At 42.4% G+C, this 27,736-nt stretch overlaps 2 protein-coding genes across 5 annotated transcripts in view; one reads left to right on the top strand and one right to left on the bottom strand.

Annotated features, from left to right (window-relative positions):
* Positions 1-4,197, bottom strand: part of GANC (glucosidase alpha, neutral C) — a 386,043-nt gene extending 381,846 nt beyond the window's left edge. Inside the window, exon 1 of one of the 3 annotated variants that reach the window (XM_085627093.1) lies at positions 4,082-4,197. The gene's annotated coding sequence lies outside the window, so the exon portion shown is untranslated. Of the gene's footprint in view, positions 1-3,303; positions 3,396-4,047 lie in introns of those variants that run through there. The other 2 variants (XM_085627092.1, XM_085627091.1) reach the window with 2 other exon arrangements.
* Positions 4,198-4,273: 76 nt separating this feature from the next.
* TMEM87A (transmembrane protein 87A) overlaps positions 4,274-27,736 on the top strand; it is a 161,008-nt gene continuing 137,545 nt past the window's right edge. The window contains exons 1-3 of one of the 2 annotated variants that reach the window (XM_085627094.1): positions 4,274-4,434; positions 16,920-16,980; positions 20,495-20,592. In XM_085627094.1, coding sequence (XP_085483220.1) covers positions 4,315-4,434; positions 16,920-16,980; positions 20,495-20,592 — 279 coding nt within the window. In that variant the 5' untranslated portion in view covers positions 4,274-4,314. The remainder of the gene's footprint in view (positions 4,435-16,919; positions 16,981-20,494; positions 20,593-27,736) is intronic. The other variant, XM_085627095.1, reaches the window with a different exon arrangement.

Here is a 27,736-nt window from a genome sequence, read left to right as displayed (position 1 = left end):
GGTGACATTGTCATTAATTCTAATGGTTTTTCAAATTGCAACGCATGTAATGTGATTTATTTGATTCAGTGCCCATGCAAGAAAAACTATATTGGGCAGACTACCCAGAAGATTAAAACAAGGATTGGTCAACACCGCAGCAGGATTCGCTGTAATATCCCCAACGCACCACTGGTCGAACATTTCAAACAGGCTAATCACCAGGACAATGAGATTAAATGGACTGTTCTGCGAATCATCAAGCTGCCTCCAAGAGGTGGCGATCTGGCACAAATCCTGAACAAAGAAGAGCTGAAACTTATCATTCAACTTGACACAATTCGCAATGGTCTTAACAGGAATGAAGATTGGCTTTCTCTTATTTAGACCCTTCTGCATTTTTTGAAAATTCTGTGATTTTTTTCCCTGCCTGTGACAATTGTAGAAATTACGATATTGTTTTAACTCAACCTCGTATTGTTTTAACTCAACCTCGTTCTGTTTTCCATTTCACCTTATTCACCTAACACTGACCCAACATGTCCGCCGTCCATTCACTCACGTAATCACGTCCCAGCACAGCCGGTACTTCCTGTCACATGACCTTGGTCCGGTTGTCACGTGACTCCTGAGGCTTTCTTATACCTTCCAGCCTATCCAGTCACTACCAACTCGCGATCGTGCAGTTCCCCTTGATGCTGGTAAGTGCTTTATCGGCGCGTATGTGCTCTCTCTCCACGACCCTGCTCCCCTCACCCCTAACTCCCGCGCTATGGTTCTCCACAGGCGGACTTTGGATTCTCAGGCCGCCTTACTGGGTAGTTGGTCGTTCCCTTAATTCCCTCAACAAGCTGCAGCGAACAATTGGTGAGTCCACATTCCCTCATTCCGCCCTTCCCTTCCTTGGCTGTTCTGGTTGTAATTGGTTTCCGTCCTTAGTTTTCAGCTGAACCCCTGGTATTATCCTGGCTGATCCGCGCAACCACCTCCTTACTTGGAACCTTGTGCAACTACTCAAGGAGCGATTCGTTTCTGAATTGGGTTAGTTTCCCGCCTTCTTTGCGTTCCTAGTCACGACGTTACCGGCTCACCGTTAGTCCTCACGTCTTCTTGACTGTTCGCTAGCGTGATCATGTACTACTTCACCGAACACTATCTGGCGGTTCACCACACGCTCCACTACGTACCATTGTTAGTCCCTTGCACTTCTTCAACTCACCATCTGAGCGTGCGTGCTAGCCTCGATCATTCGGTTACTTCACCGGTCATACCAATTCCTTTGCGTCAACAACCAGCCGTCTGGTGTGTTTCTCACGTATGGCATGCCGTGCATGGTTACTGACATTATTGTTTCTCACAGTATTGTTAGGTTTTAATGTACCTCTCCCTTCTCTCTTATTTTCTCCCTTTTTCCATTCGTACAGGAATTGTAAATTCAGGCTTTTATTCTCTCTAGTCCTGATGATGATCTATGTATTGGTTGAATAGATCGAAACGTCGTCGACCCCATGTACAAACATGCATTTTAAACGCATTTGTTAAAAATTGTGCATGTCATTGTACCTTTAAGAAAGCTTGCCCTTGTATTTCGTACTGGCTATAAGCTTCATTCTTCAGCCTGATGTATGTTTCTTGTGTTTGACTGTCTGTACTTTCTGTTCAGTTTGTAAGGACACAGGACTGTGTCCCACTCTACATTCTATTTGTATGTCAGAAATTAATTCTATTGATCATTAAAACTTCAATGTCCGGCTGGGCATTGTACAAGTGATATAGAGCCGATTCTGGTCTATATTTATCGCATGTTGCATTGTTTTTGAAGGACCTCTTGTTTTTCAAAATAGTAAGCACCCTGGGTCCTTCCTACCTTACGGGTTTCCCCTTGTCAAGCTTTAATATTCTGTTTACTTTGGTGGCAGCATGTGCAGGTCGTTAACCCTTTCCCCCTTGCAGCACTGGGAAACTGTTTCCACTATCAATCAGAACAGTGGGAGAACTGGTGCTTCCTAGACCATGTGTAACTGGGTTCCAGGGCAGCACTAGATTCCATTCTGATGCCACCTGAGGTCTGCCTACCCCATGGCCTAAGACATTTGCAGTCTACATTAAACCTCTCGGTAGCACTAAGAATTAAACCGAAAGCATTTGGCCTCCAGGGAAATGTGTGCACTTTGGTGTCACATGCATGAGATAAGAGTGCCTCACTTCCAAAAATAATGTTCCAACAGACGACCTAGTGTGATAGGAATCAGCAGAAACTAGGGCAGGAAGTTGACACATAAACGTTTGTAACAAACCAACTGAACACAGCAAATGGGACAAAACCAAATGTAGAACAATCAATTGTAATCAATTGTAATGCAATAGGCCTTGCAAGAAGCAAGGCTGGTAGTGAAAGAGGACAAGTTACTGCCAGCCTTGCTTCTCTTACGCAACAACTAAAGTACAAAGATGCCCTACCGGCACTATTGCGTCGCCGGAAAGTCACTTCTTTGACGTTCTGGTGGCGTAATGTGCCGCTGACATATTTATAAGGCCACGTAAAAACACGTTACGTAGCTTTCCTTGGCCTTATAAATATGTGCCCCTTTCACGCAGAAACCTACAAGAAAGGGGCATTCCATGGGTGTTGCTGGGGGCGTTCCCAGCAACATCCATGGCTTTTTGACACTGCCCCAGATTTACAAGAAATCGTAAGTCTGAGGCAGCACCAAAAACGTACACCTCCCCATTCTGCAGCAAACATAGAAAGAGGAAAAAGCCTGTTGTGATTGTTGTTTTTGTGCAGGTTTCCCTTCCTGCACAAAAATAATCACCCCCGCAATGCAGAAACCCTTGCACCACGATGCAAAGGTGCCTGCGTTGGCGCACGGCAGCCCATTGTGGACTGGCGTAGGCGAAAAGGACAGGAATGGAATAGATAGGGCGCATTCCTGCCCTTTTCTTTTGCCATAGGGCAGCGCAGCAGCCTGCAGCAAAAAAAAACATAAATGGGGCCCAAAGTGCGTGTTCATGCACCGCTTGCAGGTTTTCAAAACATATAAAAGGCATTGTCAGTTACAATGCCAATAGCTCAAACTCTCGCAAATGTGAGACCTATTGCATTGCAAATGCTTGTTTATAAGGTCACGGAGACGACACTTGCTAATCAAAATCGAGTTAAGTATGCAAACAGTACGGGTTAAAGAAAGTACCAGGTGTTTTGAACGATAATAGTTAATTAAACTTTGCATGTAATACAAAAGCAATGCAATCCTAATAACTTCATGGGAAGTTCCTCCCGAAAAAGCGCCAGGCAAGTAATGTGCAGCACAATGTACCAACCTCACACCTCCCAGTCAGGAAGCAGAGGGACGGCATTGAGAAGTACTCAAACGAAATAAGAAAAGAGAAAAAAGATTAATTGGCAAACCAATTCCACTGCTAATTGAAAAACCATTTTGAAAGTACTACGGTTATGCGCTTTCGCAATATTACCGCCGATGGGAGTGGGTTTGGGAAAAGCAAGAGGAGAAAGGTTGCTATTTCGATTACTATTCTGTTTCGGAAGCATTGTATCGTCTGATTACGAAGTAGTGAAAAGTACCTTTTATCAACATGCATTCATTGACTGAATCAAATATATATATATATATATATATATATATATATATATATATATATATATATATATATATATATATATATCACAAATTTAGAAAGCTTAACAGTCATCTAAATATAACGTAACCTATCTATTGTAATGCGATTTAAGATTGTTAGATGGAGGGACATTCGTAAAATAGCCAACATACATATGAGGAGGACAGCTTCCTAAGAATGGGTTACTCCGGCGTCTATGGTCTTTGGATTGGGCACAGTTTAAGCTAATTTATAGCATGGAAGTACATTTAACGTACTATAGTAGCATTTATTGTGGCGGACCCATACCAACCAACAAAACACACTTAAAACGTCTGCCGCCGTTCAAAATAAAACATCAAGCGTTGTTAGGAAAATGTAATTAAGCCAAAAGAGAATCAGCACACTTGTAATTATGAAAAAATATATATACTTGGTAGATCTTACAAGTATTTCGAAGTATTGTTTTCATCCGTAGTACCTTTTGAATCTTTCGTTCAACATACATCATATAAGACTACAAGAGGAGGTCGTCCAAAGTGGCCACCACGTTAGCTATAATAGACACCGCCGTCATCTATTTCTACACTCGAACCGTCGTGTAGGTCAGGCGGAAATACACATGTTGCCCTGGAGTGGCCGTAGTCTTGGCAGCTGCCTACGTCGATCGCTCCTCCCCCAGGAGGCGGAGCAGTGGTGCTGTCATTCTTCACCATGGCTGCACGCAGCAGTCTGTGCTGGCTGCCAGCTGTTCTTCTTCTACAGCTCCTTTTGATACCCCCGTGCCCCACTGGCGCTGCTGAGGTGTCCAAGTGGAACGTTACGGTGCTGACGGTAAGGGACAAAGGGTATGGGCACTAATGGAGGGTCGTGAGTGTCAACACAATGCTTACTCTTTCACGGGCTTGGGCAGAATGAAAGACCCATTGAAGCAAATCCCGAGGACCAATGAACCAGGCAGTGGAATGAATGAAGGGCCCAGTTAGACGTCCCACAGACATGGGGAACTGCACTGCAGTCCCTCCATCCCCCCTCCTCAGTGAACCAATGGATGTACTAGAGGCAGGGAAACTACGGGGGCATTTGTATACATCGGGGGTTCGAGGGTGTAGTAAGAGGCAAGCAGACCGAGACAGTAAGACATCACCAGGCAAGACGGATTGGAAATACCACCTGGAATGACCTCAGCTTCAATAAGCGTTTTATATCAAAATCTCCTAATTTACTGTTCTAAAATGTTGGCATGTATGATATAGCAAGAGGCAACCTGACTCGAATCCTTAGTGGGCTGATGAAACATTCATTTTTTTTAGTAGAGGGTGCACGTGCACTCATGGATCACAAGGGTGCTAGTAAGACCACAGAGACGAGCATAATGGTACAGGGAGTTCATTTGCAATGGGTTCGTGTCGTTCGCCATGACAGTTGAAGGATGATGAGTGAGTTCTCCGTGGAAAATTCAAGGGGGCTGATGAAGTAGAAAGTGGACTCTGTATGGGTATCCCTAGGGATCAATACAGGAATAGTGTGTAACATATATGCCAACATTTAGAAACACCGGAGAGGGGAACCTGGAGGAAAAGATCGGGGTAAATTAATTTCCCCGTTAACTGACGCTCAGCTGGAGGAATTTTCAAAAGGAAAAGGTAAAATAGGACGATGTTTGCTTAAAAGTATATCTCCCACCTAAACCGGGAGTGTGGGCATATATGGCGTAGGGATCCAATGGACACAACACAGTAATTGTGGCCCTGGCAGTCTACTGGACGAGGATACTTGTCACGTGTGGTTCAGGATATGCAAGGAACCCCAGCATAGAAAAGGATCTCGTAGGGGCCTTCTCTATCTTTGCACTACCTTGAGTTGGGTGCTCTTGTTAGGCGTTGAGCAGTGCATACAATTGAAGGTCAGAATGTATAAAGGCAAATTCCTCTATCGACTTACCTGCTTGGGCTTGTTGGGGCCTAGAAAGTACATTTGGCTAGACCCACAGTTCCTTCTGCTTCATCCCACATCTTCCCTACCATAAACTCACCCTTAATTCACTTTAACAGTGCTTTAAATGGGCCGGTACTCACCTGTACTGAGTACCGGCACTTCTCAGTTTTCTCCCCTAGAGTACCGGAACTTCTCCTTGTGTCAAGAGAGTACCGGTAATCCTAGAGGCAAGCTGGGGTCGGGCTCTGGGGTATGGGATTCCATGCAGCGCAGATGCTGCTGAATACCTTCAGGAGGAGCGTGTCTGAGGCGCTCTGACAGTCAACAGTGAGTGTATCCAGCGCTAGGTTGCTGCTGCTTTACACTATTTACTGACAGAGTGACAGGAGTAAGGAAATGTGGTGTCATGGACAGAGCTCCCCACATTGGAACTTTTGCGTTGTCAGTTGAGTGTAAGGCTGCAGCGCTGGAATACACTGTCAGAGCGCACAAGGCCTGTGGCCAGCTCATGTGTACAGTGCTCAATTAGTACTTATTTACAGTTATATATAGCGTACACTTGGCAGGAGGGTATTAAAGCACTTTAAATGAGTAGTGTAAGTTCTGCACGAAAGCATACTTTATTTTGTTTTTATGGCACAGAGAGCTGAAATCCCAGCTTCTGCTCAACATCCTGTTATTCCGGGTGATCTCCCAGTACCATAAAAACAAAAAAAGATGTTTTCATGTAGAACTTCAGCTTCTCAAGTGAAAAGCTTTAATGCCCTCTGGACAAGTTTGTACAATATAAAACTGCAAAAAATACCAACTACGGCGTGCACATATGAAGAAACTTGGCCTAAGGACACTAGAGCGCTTTTGCATTGAATAAGAAAATGCAACCACTGTTAAATACCTGCCTCGATGCCACGCCCCCAGATACGCCTCTACGAGACCTTCAAGACCCATCCCAATAAACATGGTGAGTACCCGCACTTTTCTTTTTCCATTCAAGCACTGCCTAAACTGCTAATCTCATTGCTTCAACGGCATCGTTCTACTACTACTACTACTACTACCACCAATGCTAACATTTTTAACCCTGAAAACAGCAAATGGTCACTAAGTTGTAACCCCCAGTAACTCAAGGACTGGCTGTAGAGCATGCACCTTGGCTACTCTTTTCCATTGCCCAGCTGTGATTGATCATCTGTCACCCCTAATTGGACTTCTCAGCTTCTGTATCCAGTGCACACCTGTGAGTTGCTCCTCTTTTGCTGCTTGGTAGAATCTCGACACAATTTGGATTTACCATAAACTATTTACCCTAGCTGCTTGTTTTTGGTGCATATTAGAGGTGGGCAAGCCACTAAAGGCTTGAGACAGTCTTGAGCCAGATGCTTGGTTCTGGCTCAGTTCAATGTGCTTTTGGAACCTTGAAGTAAAAACAAGCTTACCTTCCATGTGGCTTGTGCCGCCTGCTTTCTGTATCTCAATCACCAAGCCCCTTCGCTTCCGCCGGTCCTGCAGCAGAGCAGTGCTGCTGAGGGCTCCACCACGTTCCTTTTGCAAAGAAGCTGATAGTGAAGACCATGCAGAGTACAGTTATAGTGCTCTGGGAGGAATATTATGTTAATTATTTTTCCCAAGCACTTTCACAGCACTCTGCAGGGTATTAATGGCCAGACTATCTGAAATGCCACCCCTAACCACCCAGAGGGTAATGACAAATGCAAAAAGCCAGCATGTGCAGACTGTATGTGAAAGTCTGTTGGCAGCGGAACTCTGCACTTCTTTTGAACACTGCGCTTCTTCCATGTGAATTGGGTCTCACATACCTTTGTTTTGTTAATGTGTTTAATTGCCCTTAATGAAGGTGTATGAGCCACTCCTGAAACTGGTCTTTGTTATGCCAGGGAAAGCAGATGAAACTGGTATTAAAAAAGAGGACACTTAACGTTACTGTACTTCGTTTGACACCTTCCGGTTGGAAGGATTTGATAAAATACCATCACAAAAGAAAGATGGGTCACCCATCAAGTTGTTTGGTTATATATGATGATTGCTGGGGACTGGCCCAAGCCCCACCTTTGTTAGAAACTGTACCCTTTATTTCAGCATTCACTATGAGATTGGGGCCGGAACACTATTGAGGCAATGTGTTATTATGTACACCCTCCGTCTCGTTGATATTTCCAACTGCGATGAGCGAAGTGATGGTCAAAGCTTATGATGTACTTGCAAAACTTTCAATAAACACAGGTTTGATAAAAAAGAGGACACTTACTTACCTTTGTAAATTTTTCTAGAAAGTCTCATTGTTCTAACTTGATGTATCACTCAATACGTGTATTTACTCAACACAATTTACTGATGTAGCTCCTCAAGTAAATAGACTAAGCATTAATTTTTGATGTGAAATGGTAGAAAGAGATACCCATCTGGTGGCTGGATGGTGCAAAGTGAAACCAGGAAACTCAGGATCAATTACCTTATTACACAGTGCCTTCTTTTCCTTTATCGTCGCGTCTGAAATCACATTAAAATATGCCGGTTCAGGATGTATGCTGTACGAAAACCTCACTATTATATGTTTTAAACGAATTTAATGTTTCTCGAGCATAAGTACATAGGCCACATATACAGTACACGTGACAACTGACCTGTCACTTCTTATAAGTGCCACTTGATAACGTGATACAATTTAATGTACTAGAATGAAATAGTTCTGCATGTTAAGAAGTGCACTTTTTTGAATTTTGAAGAGCCATAATCCTGTTTTTACATGGAATTTGTTGAACGATTTACTAGCCAAATACGTTGATGGCTCGGCTCGTGTTATGGCTCTTGGAGCCACGCTTCGGCTCATCTCTCCCTCCACTCTGATTATTCATTTGGTAGCTTGTCCACCTCTGGTGCACACCCGTGGGTTGTTACCATCTTGGTTGCGGGTGGACTTTTTACAGCATTAACACGACTAACAATATGCAGTGGCTGGGGTTGCTCGTTGGGTTATTACTCGTGAGTAGACTGTATCGCATGCTTTCCCTGGCAAGCAGAAACTGAAATCTACCAGACTCTTTTCATTGACAATGATAATGGCCTGTATGTGATTTTTTGGGACCTGAGAACTAAGTAACTGCCCCTTGATTTATAACTTGGCCACATTTGTATGTCTTTCCTCTATCGTAGGTGTTGTCTTGTGTAATTTGTTTATGTGCCTACATTTCTAATTATCACCTAAGACCAGAGCTACCTGAAACCTCCAAGGAGCAACACACGAGCTTGCCTGTGGGTTGCTCATCTGTACATCACTTACCATAGCTACCTGAATCCTGCGGATTCCTGCAGTGGCGCTGGAAGTGGGGGTGCTGCAGCACCCCCATACATTTTTGTTGGAGTTTAGATAGGTAAATAACAATGCAGAGGCAAATATGTATAAGAATAGAAGCGTTTGTTATGTGTAAAAATACAGACTGTCTCACAACAGGCAACTTTGCTTGACAACGTGCTAATTATGTTAAAACGAAGAGCAGTGTTTACTATTAATTTATCGTATTGCATGTAAGGGCATTTTGTAACTAGTGGCACTTCCTGGGGCACAGGTACAAGGAGTATCTTGCAGTATTCCACAGATGTTCTACCACATACACAAATAAAGATGGGGTTTCTTCACAAAGAAAAGTACACATATCACAAAGTATACATCAGCATTTAGAAAAGTACAATCAAGTCATGTAATATTGTTGGCCAGCACCCCCACTTTAAACATTCTTCCAGCACCACTGCATGCCTGTGGATCGTCCCTCTTTCGCTCCTGTGCGGACTCTTCAGATCGATGGATGTGGCCAACTGTATGTAGTGCACACCTAGGGGTTTCCCTCTGTCAGTCCAGAGTGTACTCAGATCGTTAACTGTGGCTGCTTATACCCAAGGCGTACCTGCAGGTTGACATCTTTTGCTTTTGGATGAATACCAAGAGCATTACCATGGCTGTCTGTAATCCTATGCATTCTTGAGGGTGCTCCTCTCCCGCTCAGGCAAAACATGTTTCCTGGCTAGGTTGGTAATCGAGTGCAGCTATTCTTCCACTCTTCATGCATGGGCACCTAAATGATCGTGGCAACACAAGAGTGTCATCCACTACTCATCACACATGCTACTAAAACCCCTACTTAGACCACACTCTTGCTCTTCCAACCAGGCGCAGCTATAAGTGAATACAAAGTGCACGTGTGATGTTCCACACTCATCTTTCCTCCACTACTTGCTTTGGTACTGCTACTTGAGTCAGGATAAGACACCACTCTGGTAACCAAGCATGATAAAAAAAGTACTTTCCTAATAAGCCACATTGCAGCTCAGTTCTTCTCCAACTAGGCACTCTCCCAGGATGTAGCATGCTACCGGCTTACAAAGTGCTATATAAATAAAATTATTATTCAGTAAGTATTGTCACCTTTCAAAATTCCATATTAACATGTTAAATAGAGTAATAAATCCAACCACCGGGTAGTGTTTTGCATACATTTGTAATATAACAGTCTATTGAGCTCACAAAGTTTTTTTATGTATAATATTTACACTTTTGTTAAGACCAGGACAAAGACACTATATGTGTTCTAATTGACTACCAAGCCCAATACAGTTTGCAGGAGTTGGATGCTGTGGTTTTAACTCTGGTCTGGCCCATGGCCGATGCAACTGTTTACATTTGATTGTCAAGAATATCACTTGCAGTAGTGTCAAAGAGAAAGTACACCCTCTCACTTTTCTCTGATTCTACATATTGAACTATATCTGACATTCATCTAGTCCTCTCCAAGTCCAAACAGGAGATAAATCTAACCTTGTATGACAAATAGTACACACAAATATCTCTGTCAAAGTTTATTAAAAGAGTCACGCACCATTCCGTAGCCTTTTGTGAAAAAGTAAGTACTCTCCACAGTTCAATAAAGTGTGCAACCCCTTTTTGTAGCAAAAACATGAAGTAAACATGTTCTGTAAGTGTTTTTAAGACTTTCACACTGTCTAGGAGGAATTCCGTCCCACTCCTTAGAAAAGGCCTCTGATGTCCGAGGGCTTTTGTTTATTAACAGCACTCATTAGCTTTTGCTATAGCATCTCTATGTTGTTGAGTTTCGAACTTTGGGCTATTCAAACAATCCATATTCTTTTTTTTTTTAAGCTATTCAATCAGATTTACTGTCTTGTTTTGATAATTGTCCTGTTGCATTATCTACTTTCAGCTAAACTTTCGCTCTTGGACATATGGTCTCACATTTTTCTTTAGAAGGCACTTATAGAGAGAGAAATTCATTGTGGACTCCATGATTGCAAGACGTGGAGGTCCTATGGCAGCGAAGCACGCACAAATAATCTCCAATCCACGACCATGCTTGAAAGATGGTTTGTGATGCCTGTGGCAATAAGCAGTCTTTGGTTTTCGTTAAACATGTTGTGTATTATAGCCAAACAGCTCTAGTTTGGACTCCTTATTCAGGGGCATTGTTCCAAAAGGCTTGTTATTTTTTCCGTTGTTGTTTTGCAAACTTGGGCTGTGTAGTAAAGTTCTATAGACTATTTGTAGACAAGTAGTTTTCTACAGGCCACTGATCAGTGAAAGCTGTACTTATTCAGTCTTTTTCTACTCATGAACTTTAATGTTCAAATATTGAGAGAGGCGTGGAGATCCCTAGATTCAGGGATATTTGCAATCTCTTAATAGCATGTTATGGTCTGATACTGAGGTGAATTTGATGGTGGTCTCACTTAACAGATGAGCAGGAATGAGTCTTTCTCTGGGACTGTCACTGGTATCATTTAACTGAGGCATGGTGTGTTTCCACAAACCTGGATGCTTCAGAGCAAACTGAAAACTGTAGCAGCATTCCCAGGTGGTCTAAGAATCATATCAATTTGTTTAACAGTGCCTTAATCTAATTACCCTCTCCACTGATATGAAAGCAGTGAAAGCACTCTTAACTTTTTTGAACTTACACTTAACTTTTTCATACAATGCTGCTGAATGTTGGTAGATGTTTTTTGTTTAATAAATGATAGCAAATTGAAATAGACTTGTGTTATTTATCACACGAATGTAGATTTATCGGCCATTAAGACTTACTGAGAACTAGATGAAGGTCCGGTATACATATAAGTTAATATGGAAAACTACAGTGTCCTAAAAGCGCACTTACTTTTTTTGCATCACTATATCTAATCGTCTGATGCACAACATGTATTTCCAGCAGTAGTACACTTGGAGCATACCATATAGCTGGGGGTCAACACGTTTACTATGGTGCTGCCCACAAAGACACACCACGCACACATTAAAGCAGAACTCTGGACATACACCCAAGGGAGCCAAAATATGCTACGAACTGATCGTTAAATCATCAAACATCAGTTGCTACCGTCAGCTGCTTGTCACAAATTCATTTGCCAGCAATCGAACTAACTGGGGAAATCCACAAACAATTTGGCACAGGCCTGAGTCTCACTCATCAAACACTCACACCGCATGGAAACTGACCTACTCAACCACTTACTGCACACCTCCACAAACCCAAACCACACTCTGGTCTGCATTGGAAGTGTTTCAAAAGTAATACCCACGACTATCAAAAGGCCCTATGATGCCAGACTAATGGCAGATTGTGCTCTAAGCAAGTTCTAATTAACAACAATAATTAGTAGAATACTCATGGAGGCCATAAATGAACACGGTGGGGGGGAGGGGGTCGTCAGTGTGCTTGACCATTGCAGGCATTCCATGTAGGGTGAGCTGTCTTTGATGGGTAGAGTAGTCTTTTCCTCCCTAATATGACCCCTCGTGGATGGCCTCGAGGCATTAGGTTAACTTGTAGTAAACATTGTGAACCTGCTGTGAGTTGATGAGCCCGAATGAATTCAGTTGTATGAGTGTAATGCACTTCTTGATTGTTAGCACGGAAGTGTTCCACTAGTATGTACGAAAAATACATTTCAGAAATGGAGAAAATCCCACAGTTCGCTACATACCATAACCATTGGCACTATAATGGGTGATGAATAGAACAGCTGTAATGTATAATGTTAGAGCTTCCCTTAACCCAGGATGAGCCCAGCCAACCACACATACCTGCTACTCCACGCATATGGCCCAGTGTACCTCTGACATGTTCTCTATGGTCAGGTCAGGCAGGTATCTCATCTTGGGCTCCAGAAAGAGTGGGCAGTGTGCATAGAGAAGTGTCTGGCAGATGGAGAGTGAAATGTAGATTGGCAGGTAGACATTTGTTGTGGAACAATCTGGGCATTCTCTCTCGTTATAGAAGCAGAGTTTGGGGAGTTTTAGTTTTCAGTGTCTACCGAAAATCCAAATCTTGTCGACAGTGAAATAAGAGTTCTTGTGGTGAGAGAAGCTGTGAAGAAACTGGTAGGAACATTATTGCTCAAATACATAAACATTTTGCCCATAACCTTTTTTAGTGGTAGAGCAGTCTTCATTAACCAGTGATAGAAATTGTACTTTCTGCTCTCGAGAAGTAAAAGTTTTCAGAGCAAACTAGGCTATGAAGAAGCACAGCCTAGAGTACAGAGCAAAGTCATTCCACTCAGATCAACACTGAGTAATGCACATTAATAGTTGCATCTGTCCTGCCATTTTAGTAAATCAAATAAAAACGTGCAAACCGTAAATTAAGAAACACGTGGACCTAAAAAAATAGCCTTTAATAACAGAGAAGCTTTTTATATTGTAGTCAGAGCTCATCTCAGTCGGAGACACTTTTTTACTTTCTGTGATAAAACAGGAGCGGGCTTCATTATGCTTTTACCGGGGAGCGCGGCAAGGGTCCGAGTTCCTGTACTTCCAAACGCAGAATACCTTCTCAGCGGGGCTGTGATACTTTTAATTGGGCAGTACGGCTCTTATAGCTAGCAATCAAGCACTCTGTGAGCGGTTCGCTGCGCCTGCACATTTCCAGCTCCAGCCCGGGTTTTACTGCTCCTCATTAGGACCAGTCCGCGCCGCACAGGCCGCGCGCACCCTAGGGCTGCACCGCCGCGCGCTTCAGTGGAGCACAGAATGCCCGTCCTGGGAAGGACAGTGCCAGCCGGATCCAGGATGTAAGGTGCTGGAAGGTGGGGCAACACGCTCTGCTGCTTGGCACACCAAGCATTTGATGCTTTTCATGGTTTTAATGTGGCAGGAAATGACTTAAACCTTTGAATTAAATAAACATTATTGACACTAAGCAGGATCTCACACTGAGAATCAGCTATATAACTACAACAGTACCTCCTCCGGCCCGTTTCCACAGTATTCTAGCCAGTGCAATGGCATTCAGCTAACTTTGTACAGTAACAGAGATGCAGCAACTGCCAAATTAAACCAAGAACTGGCTTAAACCTAAGAATAAGAGATCTTCTACCGATGCTCATCCTGGACCTCCCCAAAATAACCCACATCGCCCCACCTGAGAGACCTCCAATGGTTCCCCATGCAGAAGAGATGCCAGTTCAAGACTGCGTCGGATTGGTAACGCGGGCACTCGGGCAATGCCCGAGGGGCTGGTATCCTAATTCCAGCTGTGGACTGCTTTATTGAGCCACCTGGAGGGCCGATTTGGGCGGTTTCTCTGTTGTTGGATGCCGCCACTGTCCCAGTGGGTGCCTGAGTGGCCTTTCTGGAGGAAGATGGATGTCCATTACCTCCCTTTTGCCAACGGGCAGTGGTGTCACTCCCTTTCTCTCCCTGGGCCGGCCCATTAACATACGCATATTGAGCGGGGGCAGGGGGCCTGAGCAAAAGTGGCCTCACTTGTTTCCAGGTGTGTTTCACCAGTGTAAACTAATCTGTGCATTTTTTTTAACCCCCACCCCCTTTTTTTATAGAATTTCGCCAAAGCAGTGTTTTGCAAAAAGGCAATATGCAAATGTAGGCCACTTTTTTTTAGCGTGCCCGGGCTGATTTTTAATCCCAATCCAACCCTGGTTCAAGATTCTCACACACGCCTGCAAAGACCTCCATGACCTAGGACCTGCCTACATCAACCGTCGACTGAACATCCACCAACCCTCTAGACACCTGCGCTCCTCTGCACTAGCCGCAGTCTGTGTAGGTAACAGCAGAGGGGCGTGGGGAAAATTAAATACATTTTCACTCGGTATTACCCGGCCCCACCGCCCGCCGCTGATACCTGCACGGACCGTGGCTGCTATTCACTCACCTTCGCACCTTCCCCCGCATCCGTCGCAGCGGTGGCTGCTCCTTCTCATACATCACTGCCAAGACCTGGAACAACCTTCCCTCCAGCTCTGTACAGCCCCCTCGCTGGCAGACTTCAGAAAAAATCAAGACCTGGCCCTTCGACAGAGACTCAGCATCCAGATACCCCTAGGAGTGACAGGGTTGCGCTTTACAAATGCTGTTTGATTGATAGATGCTTAGTGTGGTGATGTGGTCAGTTAGGACGCTAGCAGCAGCAGTTGTTATCTTTTCCCATTAACCTGTAAATATGAATTCATTGACCGAAGCGGTTTCATACTTTAAAGCAAGTAAGTGCCTGCTGTACCTAGATGATGCCAGTGTAGACATGTCAGCTGTTGAGATTAGAGATTTTCTTTCTTTGCCACTTTTTTGCTATATAAATTATTAGCAAAAAGGTATTTTGCTACCAATATGCCTATGAAAGGTTTATTTTATTTCTTTGGTGTCTGAATTTCTTTAATGTACCAAAATTCGCCATTTGACCAAACGGTAACATTGATTGAAACAACTTTATGAACTTTATGCAACCCGTATCACTTGAGCTGACCAAACAGACAGCAGGGTCACTTATTGCAATACGGTGTTCCTATTGGCTATGATCATGCTTAGTGATGTAGGAAACCTCAGTGAATTGTCAGTTAACAAAAGTTTGTTGCTCTTTCGTTTATTATATGTACTGAAAGTCTTGGTCGTTCAAGATACTGTTATTGCTTTGTTCCTTCTAGCAATCACTTTACTGAGGCAACAGTGCACTTCTTCCCCTTGGGTAAATTAAGCGTTCTTTTTTGTTTTTTTATATCGACCAAGAGATCCCAGGGCTTCGGTGGATGTGGACCCACCATATAGAGTGTTTTAATGCTCAGATCCCATTGTATTTGCTGCAGTGTAGGTAGATATTTGGTTGCAGCTATAAGGGACGTTTTTAGAGGGTGATGGGGGCCAATTCTGTAGGCAGCATATTATTGCCACTTGTTGGGACTAGAATGTCCCACTGCACGGTAAAGGACATGTACCCCTGCCGTGAGTAATCCAATTGCAAGCAAATTTGTTATCCTGACTTTATTTCTGTTTCCGTACACACCCATTCCTGCATGTGCTCTGCAGGCCTACACTCGAAAATTACTTTAGGAGCTATAGCCTGGGTCTGAGGCCAAGGAGGAAGACAAAAAGCATACCCTTTGCTGGGGACGAGGCTACCTTTTTTTGAAGTGATTAGTAGCTGAAAAAGCCTTTTTACCAGTTTAACAGTATGAATGTGATGCTTACTGGCTCCCTCAAGTAAAGTTCCACTCAAAGTCATCACCAGAACCTGCATTGACGTCCCTGTGTGAATATTGAATGCATGTGCTTGTGTGGAGTAAAGTAGCAGGACGCCATAATGGTTGCTAGTACAAATGTAATCTGTTCCCTGTGCTGTCCATTTTGGATTGCCTCTGGTCTGACATGGCACAAGATGGAAGAGATGAAACAGGTCCCAGGAAGTTGAAATGTATTGTCTTTATTCCTGAAGGAGTATGGTGTAACTCTAAACACAGAAATGTGGAGGGATGGAGAAATTCTATGTGACATTTTTATCAAGTGGTTGCTGATAGTCCTTCCTTAGCACTGCCATTTGGTTAATGACTGGAATGAGTGAGAGTCTGCAGAAACAGTTGCTACTAAAAAAAGAAGTTCCTTGGGAGAACCTTAGTCTTTGGTTTTCCTTTGAGTAGCCTATCCTGGCAGTGTGATGAGAGCAATGCGCAGAGCTTCACACCACCTGTGCTCATGGTGTGGGTACTCCGGCTTGGAGCCAGCATCATCACTACATGCTGCGAGGAACCATCACCTCGCTCAAACAACATGTCTGTGCTGAAGAGCAAAAATGATTGTTAATATTTGCCTGGCCTTACTATATTTGCCTAAGGTTGGGGCGCGACCTGTAAATGGAATTCACGTCAGGATAGAAAAGCAAATAGTGTTGCTGACATTGGGTGATTAGCACCTTATCAGAGACTTTACCTGTTTCAGTTGAATAACATAACTTCACAGTAGTAATAGTAGAGGAAGAAGGTAGTAGTGGGCAACAATTGCACTACACTATTATAAATATTTTTAACTATGCATAACAGCTGTGTTTTATTTATTCTTCTCTTTGTAGGAGAGCATCTTTTTTAACTTCGGGAGAATCCTATTCAAGAATTCTACTGTTTATATCAAATGTAAGTAATTTAAAATAAAAAAATTCAACTGCTAACAGTTAAATGAGTGTTTCATAGTTTTGGAACCTTTATAACTAAAAAAAGATGTTGGAATTTATTCTTTCTAAGGCATCACCCAATCTTGATTGCCCCTTTTTGTGACATGTTTAACGGCTCTCTTCATTCTGAGGAAGTTGGTTTCAATGTGGCCTCCTCTAGTAGATCCATCTAAGGCCGCCAGATCAGACTCGGGTCCACTGCTGGCAAGAGGCTGAACTTTGCTTCAGTGGTCAAAATTTGTATCTGGGGTTTTCATACTTTTATGGATGGATGTTTGGGAGACTTTTAGCAGAAGCCTGTCAAAAGATCAGGCGTAGAACCTGATGATACATGTCTTGAGGATAGTGGGAATGTAGATACGAAGAGTTTACCGCACAAAGGAAAACTCTAATCAGGCAAATATGGACAGTAATGTATTTACTGATGACACCTTTTTACACTTTTTTCACTCCATAGTGTTCAAAAGAAGGGTGGTGGAGGCGGTGAGGTTACTCATGAGTAAATGATGAATGGAGAGTTTGGGTGGTCAAATGAGCTTGCATCACTCATTTCAGTAATGCAGTAGGTGGTCTTATTTGGATATGGACTATTCCACAGTAGTGTTCTAAGCAACTGGAAAGAACTGAAATGTACTAGAGTACGAAGAGGAATTGGGTAGAGCTAGTAGAAAAAGCTGGCATCTCATACTAGCCTAACATGAGTGTGATGTGGAAATAGTAGAAACTGGTAATCTGGATCCATGCCATGGGTGGCGTTGAATACAAGAAAGAGTAGTTTGTAATGAGCTTGGTATTTGGTGCAGCGCCTCATGTGCTGTTTGAGTAATTCGGTATGTTGTATAATATCAAGTTTGCAAAGTGTATGACTTTATCCAGGAAGGAGAAGGCATATTTATGGATGCTTGAGAGTAGTCTGTTAGAACAATGGCATTCTATTCTCGCTAAAGTGTTTATCAGTGTCGGGGCAGCAGAGAATAGGTGAAGGCTAATTTTCCTAATAATGAATAGCTTTGTGGCAGTGGATAGTATGACTTATTGCAAGAATATATTGCAGTGAAATATTATTCCAGAGTTGTGACAGAGGTGGCTAAATCTGTGGCATAAATGACACTGGAGAAGTAAGAGAAGTCAGGACTGTGGAAGCTATAAAGTAGATAAGATTGGCTTTGGATATATTGAAGATTTAGTAGCTAAGGGACATCTAGTGCCTTATGCCAAAAATACTCTAGACTGAAGGATAAGTATGAATGACTGTAAGGAAAACAAAATTTAAATATACAAGTGACAAGTGAAAGAAGGATAGGGTGTCTATGACGGCGGTAGTGCAAAGAGAAAGTAAGGCTCCTGGGATTGACCTTTGGTGGAGAGAGTGATCGGAGAAATAGGAGTCAAACCTTTTCAGGCCTTGTCTGTAGCGCACAGGTAGACTATGGTTGCTAGAATGGTAGGGTCCATGGCAGGGCATGGTTGCTCCTAAAGTGTGGAACGACCTCCCACTCCACACCTGATCCCCCTCCTCTCGAATTCCGTAAGAAGCTGAAGACCTGGCTTTTCAAATAACCAACCCACCCTAGGCATGGCTAGGCACTCACGTCTGCTCAGCACTCGGATACCATTGCGGTGATAGTGTGCTTTACAAATATGCATAACATAATAACGTAATATAACATAACAGTATTATATAATGCAATATAGCATAAAGTAACATAATATAACATAAAATGACTTAACATAATTACATAACAACACAATGACAACATATTTACATAACATAGTGACATAACATCATAATATAACAATGACAAAACATAAGGACATAACATGATGAGTGTTGTCAAATTCTAGAGAAAAGCCAAGGAGGAATCAAATGGAGATGTGAGTACGGTGAGCATAGGGGATGAGGTTCATAATGTTAGTGATCGAATTGGAACAATTATAGTGGGTGATAGCAGGAGAGAAAAGAGGCAGCTGGATGATGGGCTGGTAGTTGGATAAAAAGAACCATCTTCTGCTAGTCATTTCTATTTAACCGAGATAGCACTACTCGAGATTTACTGACTGCTGTTAATATTATCCTTAAACTTAATACATATGCCAGTGTTTTGACTGAGTTGGAATGTACAAATTGTCTTTAAATACTGTGCACACTATACAGATGTATAGAATTATCTGCACTGGTTGATCTCCAGGAAGAAATTGTCCATTACTTTCCTTCCCAGGGCATACAATCAAGTATTCATGATCTGTTGTTAGGCATATGCAAGCCCTTAAGCTGAAAAGGGGGGCAAAGATGAACAACCCTTGGTCCTCGTCTGTAGAACTTTGTAGGCAAATGTTTTGTGAGACTGTCACACTTCAGCTTCGGGAAAAGCTAAAAACATCATGCAAGTATTTTCTGCTTTTGGTTCCTGACGCCCAGTTCTCTCCTGCTTAGCACATTATGGGACATTTAAGCCTGATAGTATATATTTCTCTCTATCGGTGCCATGATGTGATTCGTTTTGTATAGAGCACCTTACAAATAATAAAATAATCAAATACGTATGGGATAAGTACAGCTGGTGAAGAACAATTAGTCTAACTTGGCAAAACAAACATTTATAATGGGGTAGTATGAAGGAGGCGTGGCAGACAGAACTGCAGTTAGTGGGGTCTTGACATTGTTTTTAAAGAGAAGTGGTAAGCAAAGTCACCGGCATTACCTGTAGATTCGGACTAGATGAACATTTGGCATCATCTTGAGGCCATCTACTGTTCTGTAGGAGACCAGATTGATACTTTGCCAGTGCTATGTTGTCTATATTGTCTACACGTGGTCCTGGCTAGAAAGATTTTGCCATGATAGCATGCAAAATTAACTTGGGATAAAAGTTTACAGTCCCAAATATTTCTTGGTCTTGAGTATTGCATTGACCATGGGAATAGGGCACAAGGAGAGGCATTGAAATTGCAAATGTTCATAATCCATTGAGCCCATATTACTAGTCTAAATACATTCAAAAATATATTTAGGCAAGGAACCGTGTTGTGTGGGACCAACCTGTGGGCAAAAGTGCCCTAGCTCAATGCCCTTTGAAACTGCTAGAAAACTCTGATCCTAGTTGAAAAACTGGCAGGAAAACCTGCATGTAAGGCATGCAGGCACCTGTTTCTTGGTCCACCTTAGATCTAATGGGGATGAACAGGAGAACACTTGCACTCATCTAGCTCACTCTGTCACCCCGCTCTCTCAGACCTCTCTCGCTCACACTCACTCGCTTGCTCAAAAACACTCACTCATGCTTCTTCCTCTCACTGATGTTCCCTCTTCTTACTCAGCCCCTGTCACTCACTCATATTATATTAAATTTTCCATGAGTAGTTTTACCTTTGTTTGATTTTTGGGATCTACAAGTTTTTAATTGGAATAAAGCAGTCCCTTGTCCAACTGGATTATAGACGTGCATTTTAACTATGTCTTCCTGTGTTTTTGGCAGTTGAAGGAGATGCAAAGACATGTGATCCTTCCTGGAGTTACAATGTCACCTGGTACCTGCGGTATGCTGACTGCTATAGCGAGGTCTTCAGCTGTGAGGTAAGTCTGCATCTCTGGTCTTTGAAATCTTGAAATATATCAAAGCTGTAGAACTGTAGATACAGGTAAGTAACATTTTCTTTAAACTGATGATGACCTTTGATGAAGTTGATGTTGGAGAAGAATTGTGCACCACCCAGTGGGTGTACAATGTCTTGCCTTTACATTTCATTGTTTTACATCCCAACCCCTTTTCAAAGGCTCTTCTGGGTGATACTAAGACTTAATCCGCTCTGCGGAAGTTGAGGTCCACTCCTGCATGCCAACCTAACATCGAATGAGTTTCACTTTCTTTATATAATTTTTTTTTGCTGTTTAAGCTGGGATGTAACGTTTGTTCAGGTTGTCCTTCATATTCATGTTGTAGTTTTATGGATACAATTTATGTTTCATTTGCTTTGTCAGATATGCTCCTTGAAATACTAAAAACGTCATAAGGCTTTTGCACTTCTTTTTCTAATTTTTGATACAGTAAGCAACGTATTCACTAGAATGCATATATGTTGTGTAATTTCGTTTGTTAATGATCACACAATGTCATGGAGTGGGAATATGCAATCAGTGCCCAGGTTTCTTGGATCAGATGTTGCCAGCATAGTCATGAGACTGCACACATTTTTCTTAAACAAACAGCGCCGCGCCTTAAAACACAAATGTCGTGTTCAGCCACATCTGAGGAAAGAATGCAGTTTTTCAAAGAAACTAACGTAAGCTCTAAAGCATGGTGTGTGCAATTCCCAATGAGCAAGTCCATTTGCTGTGAAACAAAAACGTTGCTGTCATGAATAAAATGATTTCTGCCTCTGCTACACCATACTGTGCTCCTGCTTCCAGATTTCCACCTCATGGTTGTTGGAGTTATTTATGTGCTTAACAGCAAATAAGTTAATCACAGTTGTCCATTTAAAAAACAAACAAAAGTGCGGTTAGAACCTGAATACTGCTTTGTTACATTGGAAATAATGTGCATGATTTTATTTTAATTAAGCTAAACATCTAACTAATAATAATATTTCACATTTTCCATGCTTTGATCATAAATTAAAGGGCCAATTTTTAAGTTAATAATTGTATTTACATATATATTGTATTTTAGCATTATGAAATGTTCTGTTGAACACCACATTGTCCTCGAACAGCATATGTATATGAGGCCACATCTAACTCTGCTGCTTATGCAGTCCATTGATATGTAGATTTTAAAAGAATTGATGCCTGGTCATATATGGACACACTTGGACACACACAGGCACTAACATATTTATTAGTGTTGACCTTATCCAAAATGTTAGATAATTTCGGTTTGGCCAAGGTTCAGGGTTGATGAACCCAGTCTTGGAAACACGAACTTCTCTAGACTAGACTGCCTATTTATAAAACCCATACACTCTTTGAGAAAGAATTTGTATCACCAGCATGTATCATCTCTAAAGTAGAAGCTATTGGGGAAGCTGTCAGAAGGAGTACTTCAGGTTCTTGCAAATAGCCAAGTGGGTGGAGGCTAATTTTGGACCAAAGACATCTGACCAATTACCTGAACAGCTAAGACATCTCTTATGTTACAGTCTTAGTGCAGTATGTCGCTAGTGCTAGGAGGCCACTGAGTGGTGTATGCATGCTTTACGAATGAATGAATGAATGAATGAACTAACGAATGAACAAGCTTCTTTAGAGAGAGTATACTCAGAGAGTGTACCCAAGCTTGGAAACCTGGTAGCTTAACAGCAAGAATACTCAGAGTGGGGTAAACAGAAAGGTTTTCTAAGCGTTCTGAAACTGGAGTTAATTTCTAAATGGAAGACGATTCGATGCTTGTGAGGCCAAAAGAAAAAGGAGCTGCCTCTCCTAGCACGTATAGAGCGCAGAACTACTGTCAAAAGAGCCCCGTCAGAGGGAAGTGCTGTCACCATATGATATGGCCTAAAACTCTCAGTTAAGTCCTGGGGATCCAACTCATGAAAAGCACAATGACTTAATTAAGATTCTCATCCTAATCCGCCACCGGTCCAACTCTTTAAGATAGGTGGAGATGAAAGCACAGCACAGTAGTTTGAAAAAGAGGCGTGCAGCTGCGTTCTGGACAACTTGCAAGCGATTGATAAGAGAGCCTGGGAAGCCCAGATAAAGTGCATTAACGTAGTCCAGCCTACTTGTAATTAAAGCATTGACCACCTTTCTCGTGGCCCTGAATGGCAGCAGATTCAGAAATTTCTTAAGTGCCCTCATAATAGCAAAACAGGATCCGACCACCTCTGATACCTGCTGTTGAAAGGAAAGACGATTGTCAAATTGAATTCCTAGATTCCTGGGCACTGCAGCAGGAGAAGGGGTTTTCGAGGCAACACTGCTAGTCAGTATCTGTCCCACCAGTAACTGAAAACTGGGCCAAACAAAAGGACTTCAGTTATATTCCAGTTATATTCGAGTTACATTGCAAGTTATTGGGCCACATCCAATTCATTACTGCTCCCACATATGCTTTAAAAGACTTTTATGCAGCCAAAGAGGGAAACCACTCTCTGCTCTGCCAGGACGTTAACATGAATTGAACGGAGGAGTTCCCCTAAATATCCTGTTCTCTGTCTTTAATATTTACCAAAGTGCGAAGCATGTCGTTTGTGATCCCTATCTGAGGATTCTCGTTTGAAAAATCTAAACCCAGGATCCTGCATATTTCGCCCAGGTTTCTTCTGGCACTCTTGGCCCACTTAAGCTCTCTGTGTAGGATCTCATTTTTACACAACAGCGATATATTTGCCCTTCTTCTGTCTCTAGGCGTAGCCAGAATCTTACTGTCTCGGCATATGCTAAGTAACTGCAGGATGTTATTCCTGTTTCCATTCGAATTGCTTGGTTCATTGCTGATCTCGCTAGCGACAGCAAGCTTTTCAGGGATTTTCCCTCTTCATATTCCCAGTTAATTTTGCATAGTAATTCAGCACCGTCATGGAATTGCGGACGAACCAGAGCCATATAAGCAGTCAACGCAGGTTATAAAGACATGTCTCCGTAATAAATAGTTTTAGGCCTCTTATTGATGCTAGGGTTCTCCATTTAAGAGACACAATGTTCTTTCCATATTAGACTCTTTTCGGACCAAACACCTTAGTACTTATCCATATTTATCAGTAGTTTTTTGTTATTACAGTACTACAGAAACGTATTCAATTTGTTTTGTAGGCATCTGTCCATCATACTCTGTAAGACCAAATCATCTGCATATAGGAGGAATGCTATATGGGTAGATTCCAAACTCTTGAGTTGAGTCCCCTTGCTTCAGCTGATACTGCTGATAAGTCGACAATAAACAGCGAGAAGAGCATGGGGGCCAAGACACCCCCTAACATTCCTAATTTGAATTTTACCAGTCAATCTGCCTTCTATGTAAATGATTACATGGGCCCAATTTTGTGAATGCAGACCCTGTATGATTGATAGAAGACTTGGAAGGATTTTCATTTTAATCAGTTTTCCCCTTACGCAGATCCGATATACGGAATCGAATGCTGCACGAAAGTCAATACAGTAACAGAACAAGCTGCACCTTTATTCCACTGCCTTCCTTGTGCATCACCACATACTGAAACAATGTTCAGTCGTTGAGTGATCTTCGTTGAAACCCCTTGTTCAAGTGGGACTATTCTTTGGAGTTCTGTCCAATCCTTAAGGCTGCCTAGGATGATCTTTCCAACCAGGTTTTCGCCCCCATCAAGGAGTTCAATCCGTCTATCGGTTTTAGGATTTTTTGTGTCTTTGTTCTTATGTATTGATCTGATGATTGAGCCCTTCCACGTTTCAGGGAACTTGCCGGTTGACAGGAATCCCTGAAATGAGAGGTGGAATAATTTCACTCACCAGTCAAATTTAGTTTTTATTATGATGGTGGGTAGATTTCCTATCTGAGCCGGTCACTCTAGTTAGTTTCAAGGTCACTAAAGCATCTTTAATATTTTGTTGGGAAAACTGGCCTTAATCTCCTAATCTATATCAGACCAAGCTGTTCTTCTTTCTTCCTCCTGCGGTGCTCCATACAATTCCTTAATATAATCGACCCATGCGTCTTCTACCACTACACATTTTAAGGAGCCCTTCTCCTTTCCGCAACCCTGTTGCACAAGCTCCCAAAACCTTTTTGTTTCGATAAATGTTTTGAATGCGGCTTCTCACCAATAAGCCGCACCCAATCCCTGCACTCCCACCTGGGAGGCAAATATACCACTGCACCTTTGAATAATATACACTTTTGAGCATGTCTTACCACCCCTGGCACAGCAAGACTTCAACACAAAACAAACAGCACCTTTTGAAAAGGGGTTTTATTTAACAACATGCAAAGACTCTATCACTTTTAGAATAAGGCTTGGGGTTTATTACATAATACTCTCTAAACAAAGGCTATCTCAGATACCAAATGCATAAGATTCAAATATATGTAGCAAACTTATAATCTAAAGGCACAAATCAATAACTGAGCAAACTTTAATACTGATTAATAAACAAGCAATAACTGATATAAGATAAGATACACTGGACGTCCTGCAAGAGATCAGATATATAGTAGAGGATCACTCTGGATGTGCACCTCCCACACCACAAAGAAAACACCTCAAACGATCACAGCCACTGGCTCACATCACAATGGCAAAAACCACAAAACTCAATACATCACCTGGTGCATACACTGCCCACTTCTGACTGGGGGAATTACAGCCGGGGATCAGAGCTCAGCAAGCCAGGGTTCAATCCGAGATAGACACGTCTGCCCTCGCTCGGAATCCAAACTCCCAGTTTCTCAGCCTGCAACCCTCAGCTTTAAACACACTAGAAGATTCGTGAAAGACCTCCTCCCACCGCCAGAGGAATTTTACCACAACTGGCTAAGTTCCAAGCAAGCATCTCCATGGGAGGTAAGGAGCTCTCAAGTCTCTTCCTCCATTCGCACTTCTTCCAGCCTCTGTCTTGACGAAGCTCTCACAAGCCTTCCACAGTACACTAAACAAAAACAATCGCTCAGGAAAACACCAAGACCTTGAATGTGAATAACCCAAACAACTTGCAAGCACTGCTGTGCACGCATCAGCAAGGCAAAGTCCGACATGAGGCCCTGCCAAAGGCAATAGTCAGCACCTATAATTCTCATCCACACAACTTACAAGCACCACTGTGCACACAGAAAAGTTTGAAGCAAGGTAAAGTCAGAAGGCAGGATGACCTGACAGCAAGATTACAGGATGGAAGAGAAGCAAGTATATGCAGGACCATCCTACATTAAGGCTAGGGTAAAATAACACACTAAAGCCAGTTAAAATGGTGGTGGTCGGAGGTCATCATAGGGTGCCAGACTACAAGAGTGGCTCTTTCACTACAATAGAATCTAACATAATTTTCCAACAGCTCTCCTTGGAAGCTCTTTTTAGTCATTTATCAATGTTTTTGACAGTTTTTGTTTATGTTCTGGAGATTTGTATACCTCTCAATCATATTTTACTGTGAGGTTCCACATTGCTTCCCTTATGAGCCTTTTTAAGTGCCTGCAATCTTTATCAAACCAAACAATCCCTATCCTAGCATCTTTCGGGGCCTTCTTTTGCTTAACTGTTTTTACCTTTAACTCCACCTTTAAACATTGTACCACCTGAAGGATTATTTCATCATACCAACCTATGCTATTGGCCGATGTTATTGCCATATCTTGGCTCTGTTGGAAGTTAGCCAATTCTTCAAAATGGTTCTCTGAAAGCCCTAGTGGATAGCCATTTAGGATACGCTACCTCTGCAGGGAGAACTGATTCTTTGTTTATATTCCCAAAGATTCCCAAATGCACGGGGTAGTGATCTCTTCCTTTGATTTTGTTTTACTTTAAAGCTTTTAACCTTATTGAAGAACCAACCATGCATTAAAATATTATCAGTCTGGCACATCTGCAATCCATCCTTGCACGTCTGTCTTCCCAGGCGGTCTTGGTCCATGCGCACGTCCCCAATGACCCCAGATAATTCACTAGAGTTTTATCACATTTTGCAATTGCACAAGTAGGAAATCTGGCAGAGCTGATATTATATGCTGTCCTTATTTCTTTAAACTGGGGTTCTGAGTTTTTCGGGTTCAGTCTGTGATTAAGGTCTCCCATCAACAGGATCACATCCCTCTGATATTTTGCACAGATTCATCCAAATCTTCCTTAAATCTTCTGATCCCTCTTCCATACTTATCCATGTTCCCCACTTGAATATTTACAATAATTATTGTCATACAAGCGTACCTTGGGTCTGCAACATATAGCTGTTCACTACAGGCCACTGTCTAGTTACAACTTTCTTTTATCATTATCTTTCTTGCTGCCTTTGTCGATATGAGAGTTAGCAGCCCCCCTGAAGTGCGTCTCTGGCCCAGTTTCTTGGCACTTCTATTCAACTGCAAGCACCCGTCTATGACTTGGGGTTCATCTCACAGCAAGTGCAATAAATGTGTCCGCACCCATCTGTGGTGCGCAGGGCCTGATTAGGAACCAAAAGAATTCCTGGCAAATTTTGTCAGACCTGCCCCCACACAGTGCGTAGTGAACGCAGCTGGTGAGCCCGATAACTGCAAGTAAGATTTGGAGTCGAATCTCCCTTAAGAAAGTTATGAAACCTACATAGCCTGGTTGTATTCAACACAGTGCACTGATTTAGCTTCTCAGAGAAAATGGGCGAGAGAATGAGATAAACATTTAGTGGCTGAATTGCACAAAAAGCTTGCATCAATTCCAGCTTCCACTTGACCACATTCTGTGATCCTAAGCAATTACTTTTTCGCAGTAACCTTGTTTTCGTTCATTATCACATGACAGGACCTTAAAATACATCAGTTCGGGGGGGTGTGCTCCACAAAAGACTATAATGTTACTCCATCAGTAGTAACACCCTGGGACATGTATAGGGGAAAAAGCTTGCTTTCCTCTTGGATCACTAATAGATTTGTCGTCAGAGTGGTTGTGGGGACATGAAAGTTTCTAAGTTCATGATTAGAATCTGTCACCTCTAAACACTGCCACTCAATGCAATTGTATAATTTAATATATTCAACTGAAATTTTTGCAAAGATCACATTATAAAGAAATACCCAGTTTTGAATAGTCTTTATCATTTATGTACTGAACTC

The sequence above is a fragment of the Triturus cristatus genome, chromosome 9 (genome assembly GCF_964204655.1).
Source record: "Triturus cristatus chromosome 9, aTriCri1.1, whole genome shotgun sequence".
Classification (NCBI taxonomy): domain Eukaryota; kingdom Metazoa; phylum Chordata; class Amphibia; order Caudata; family Salamandridae; genus Triturus; species Triturus cristatus.
This window is presented reverse-complemented; position numbering and strand designations above follow the sequence as displayed.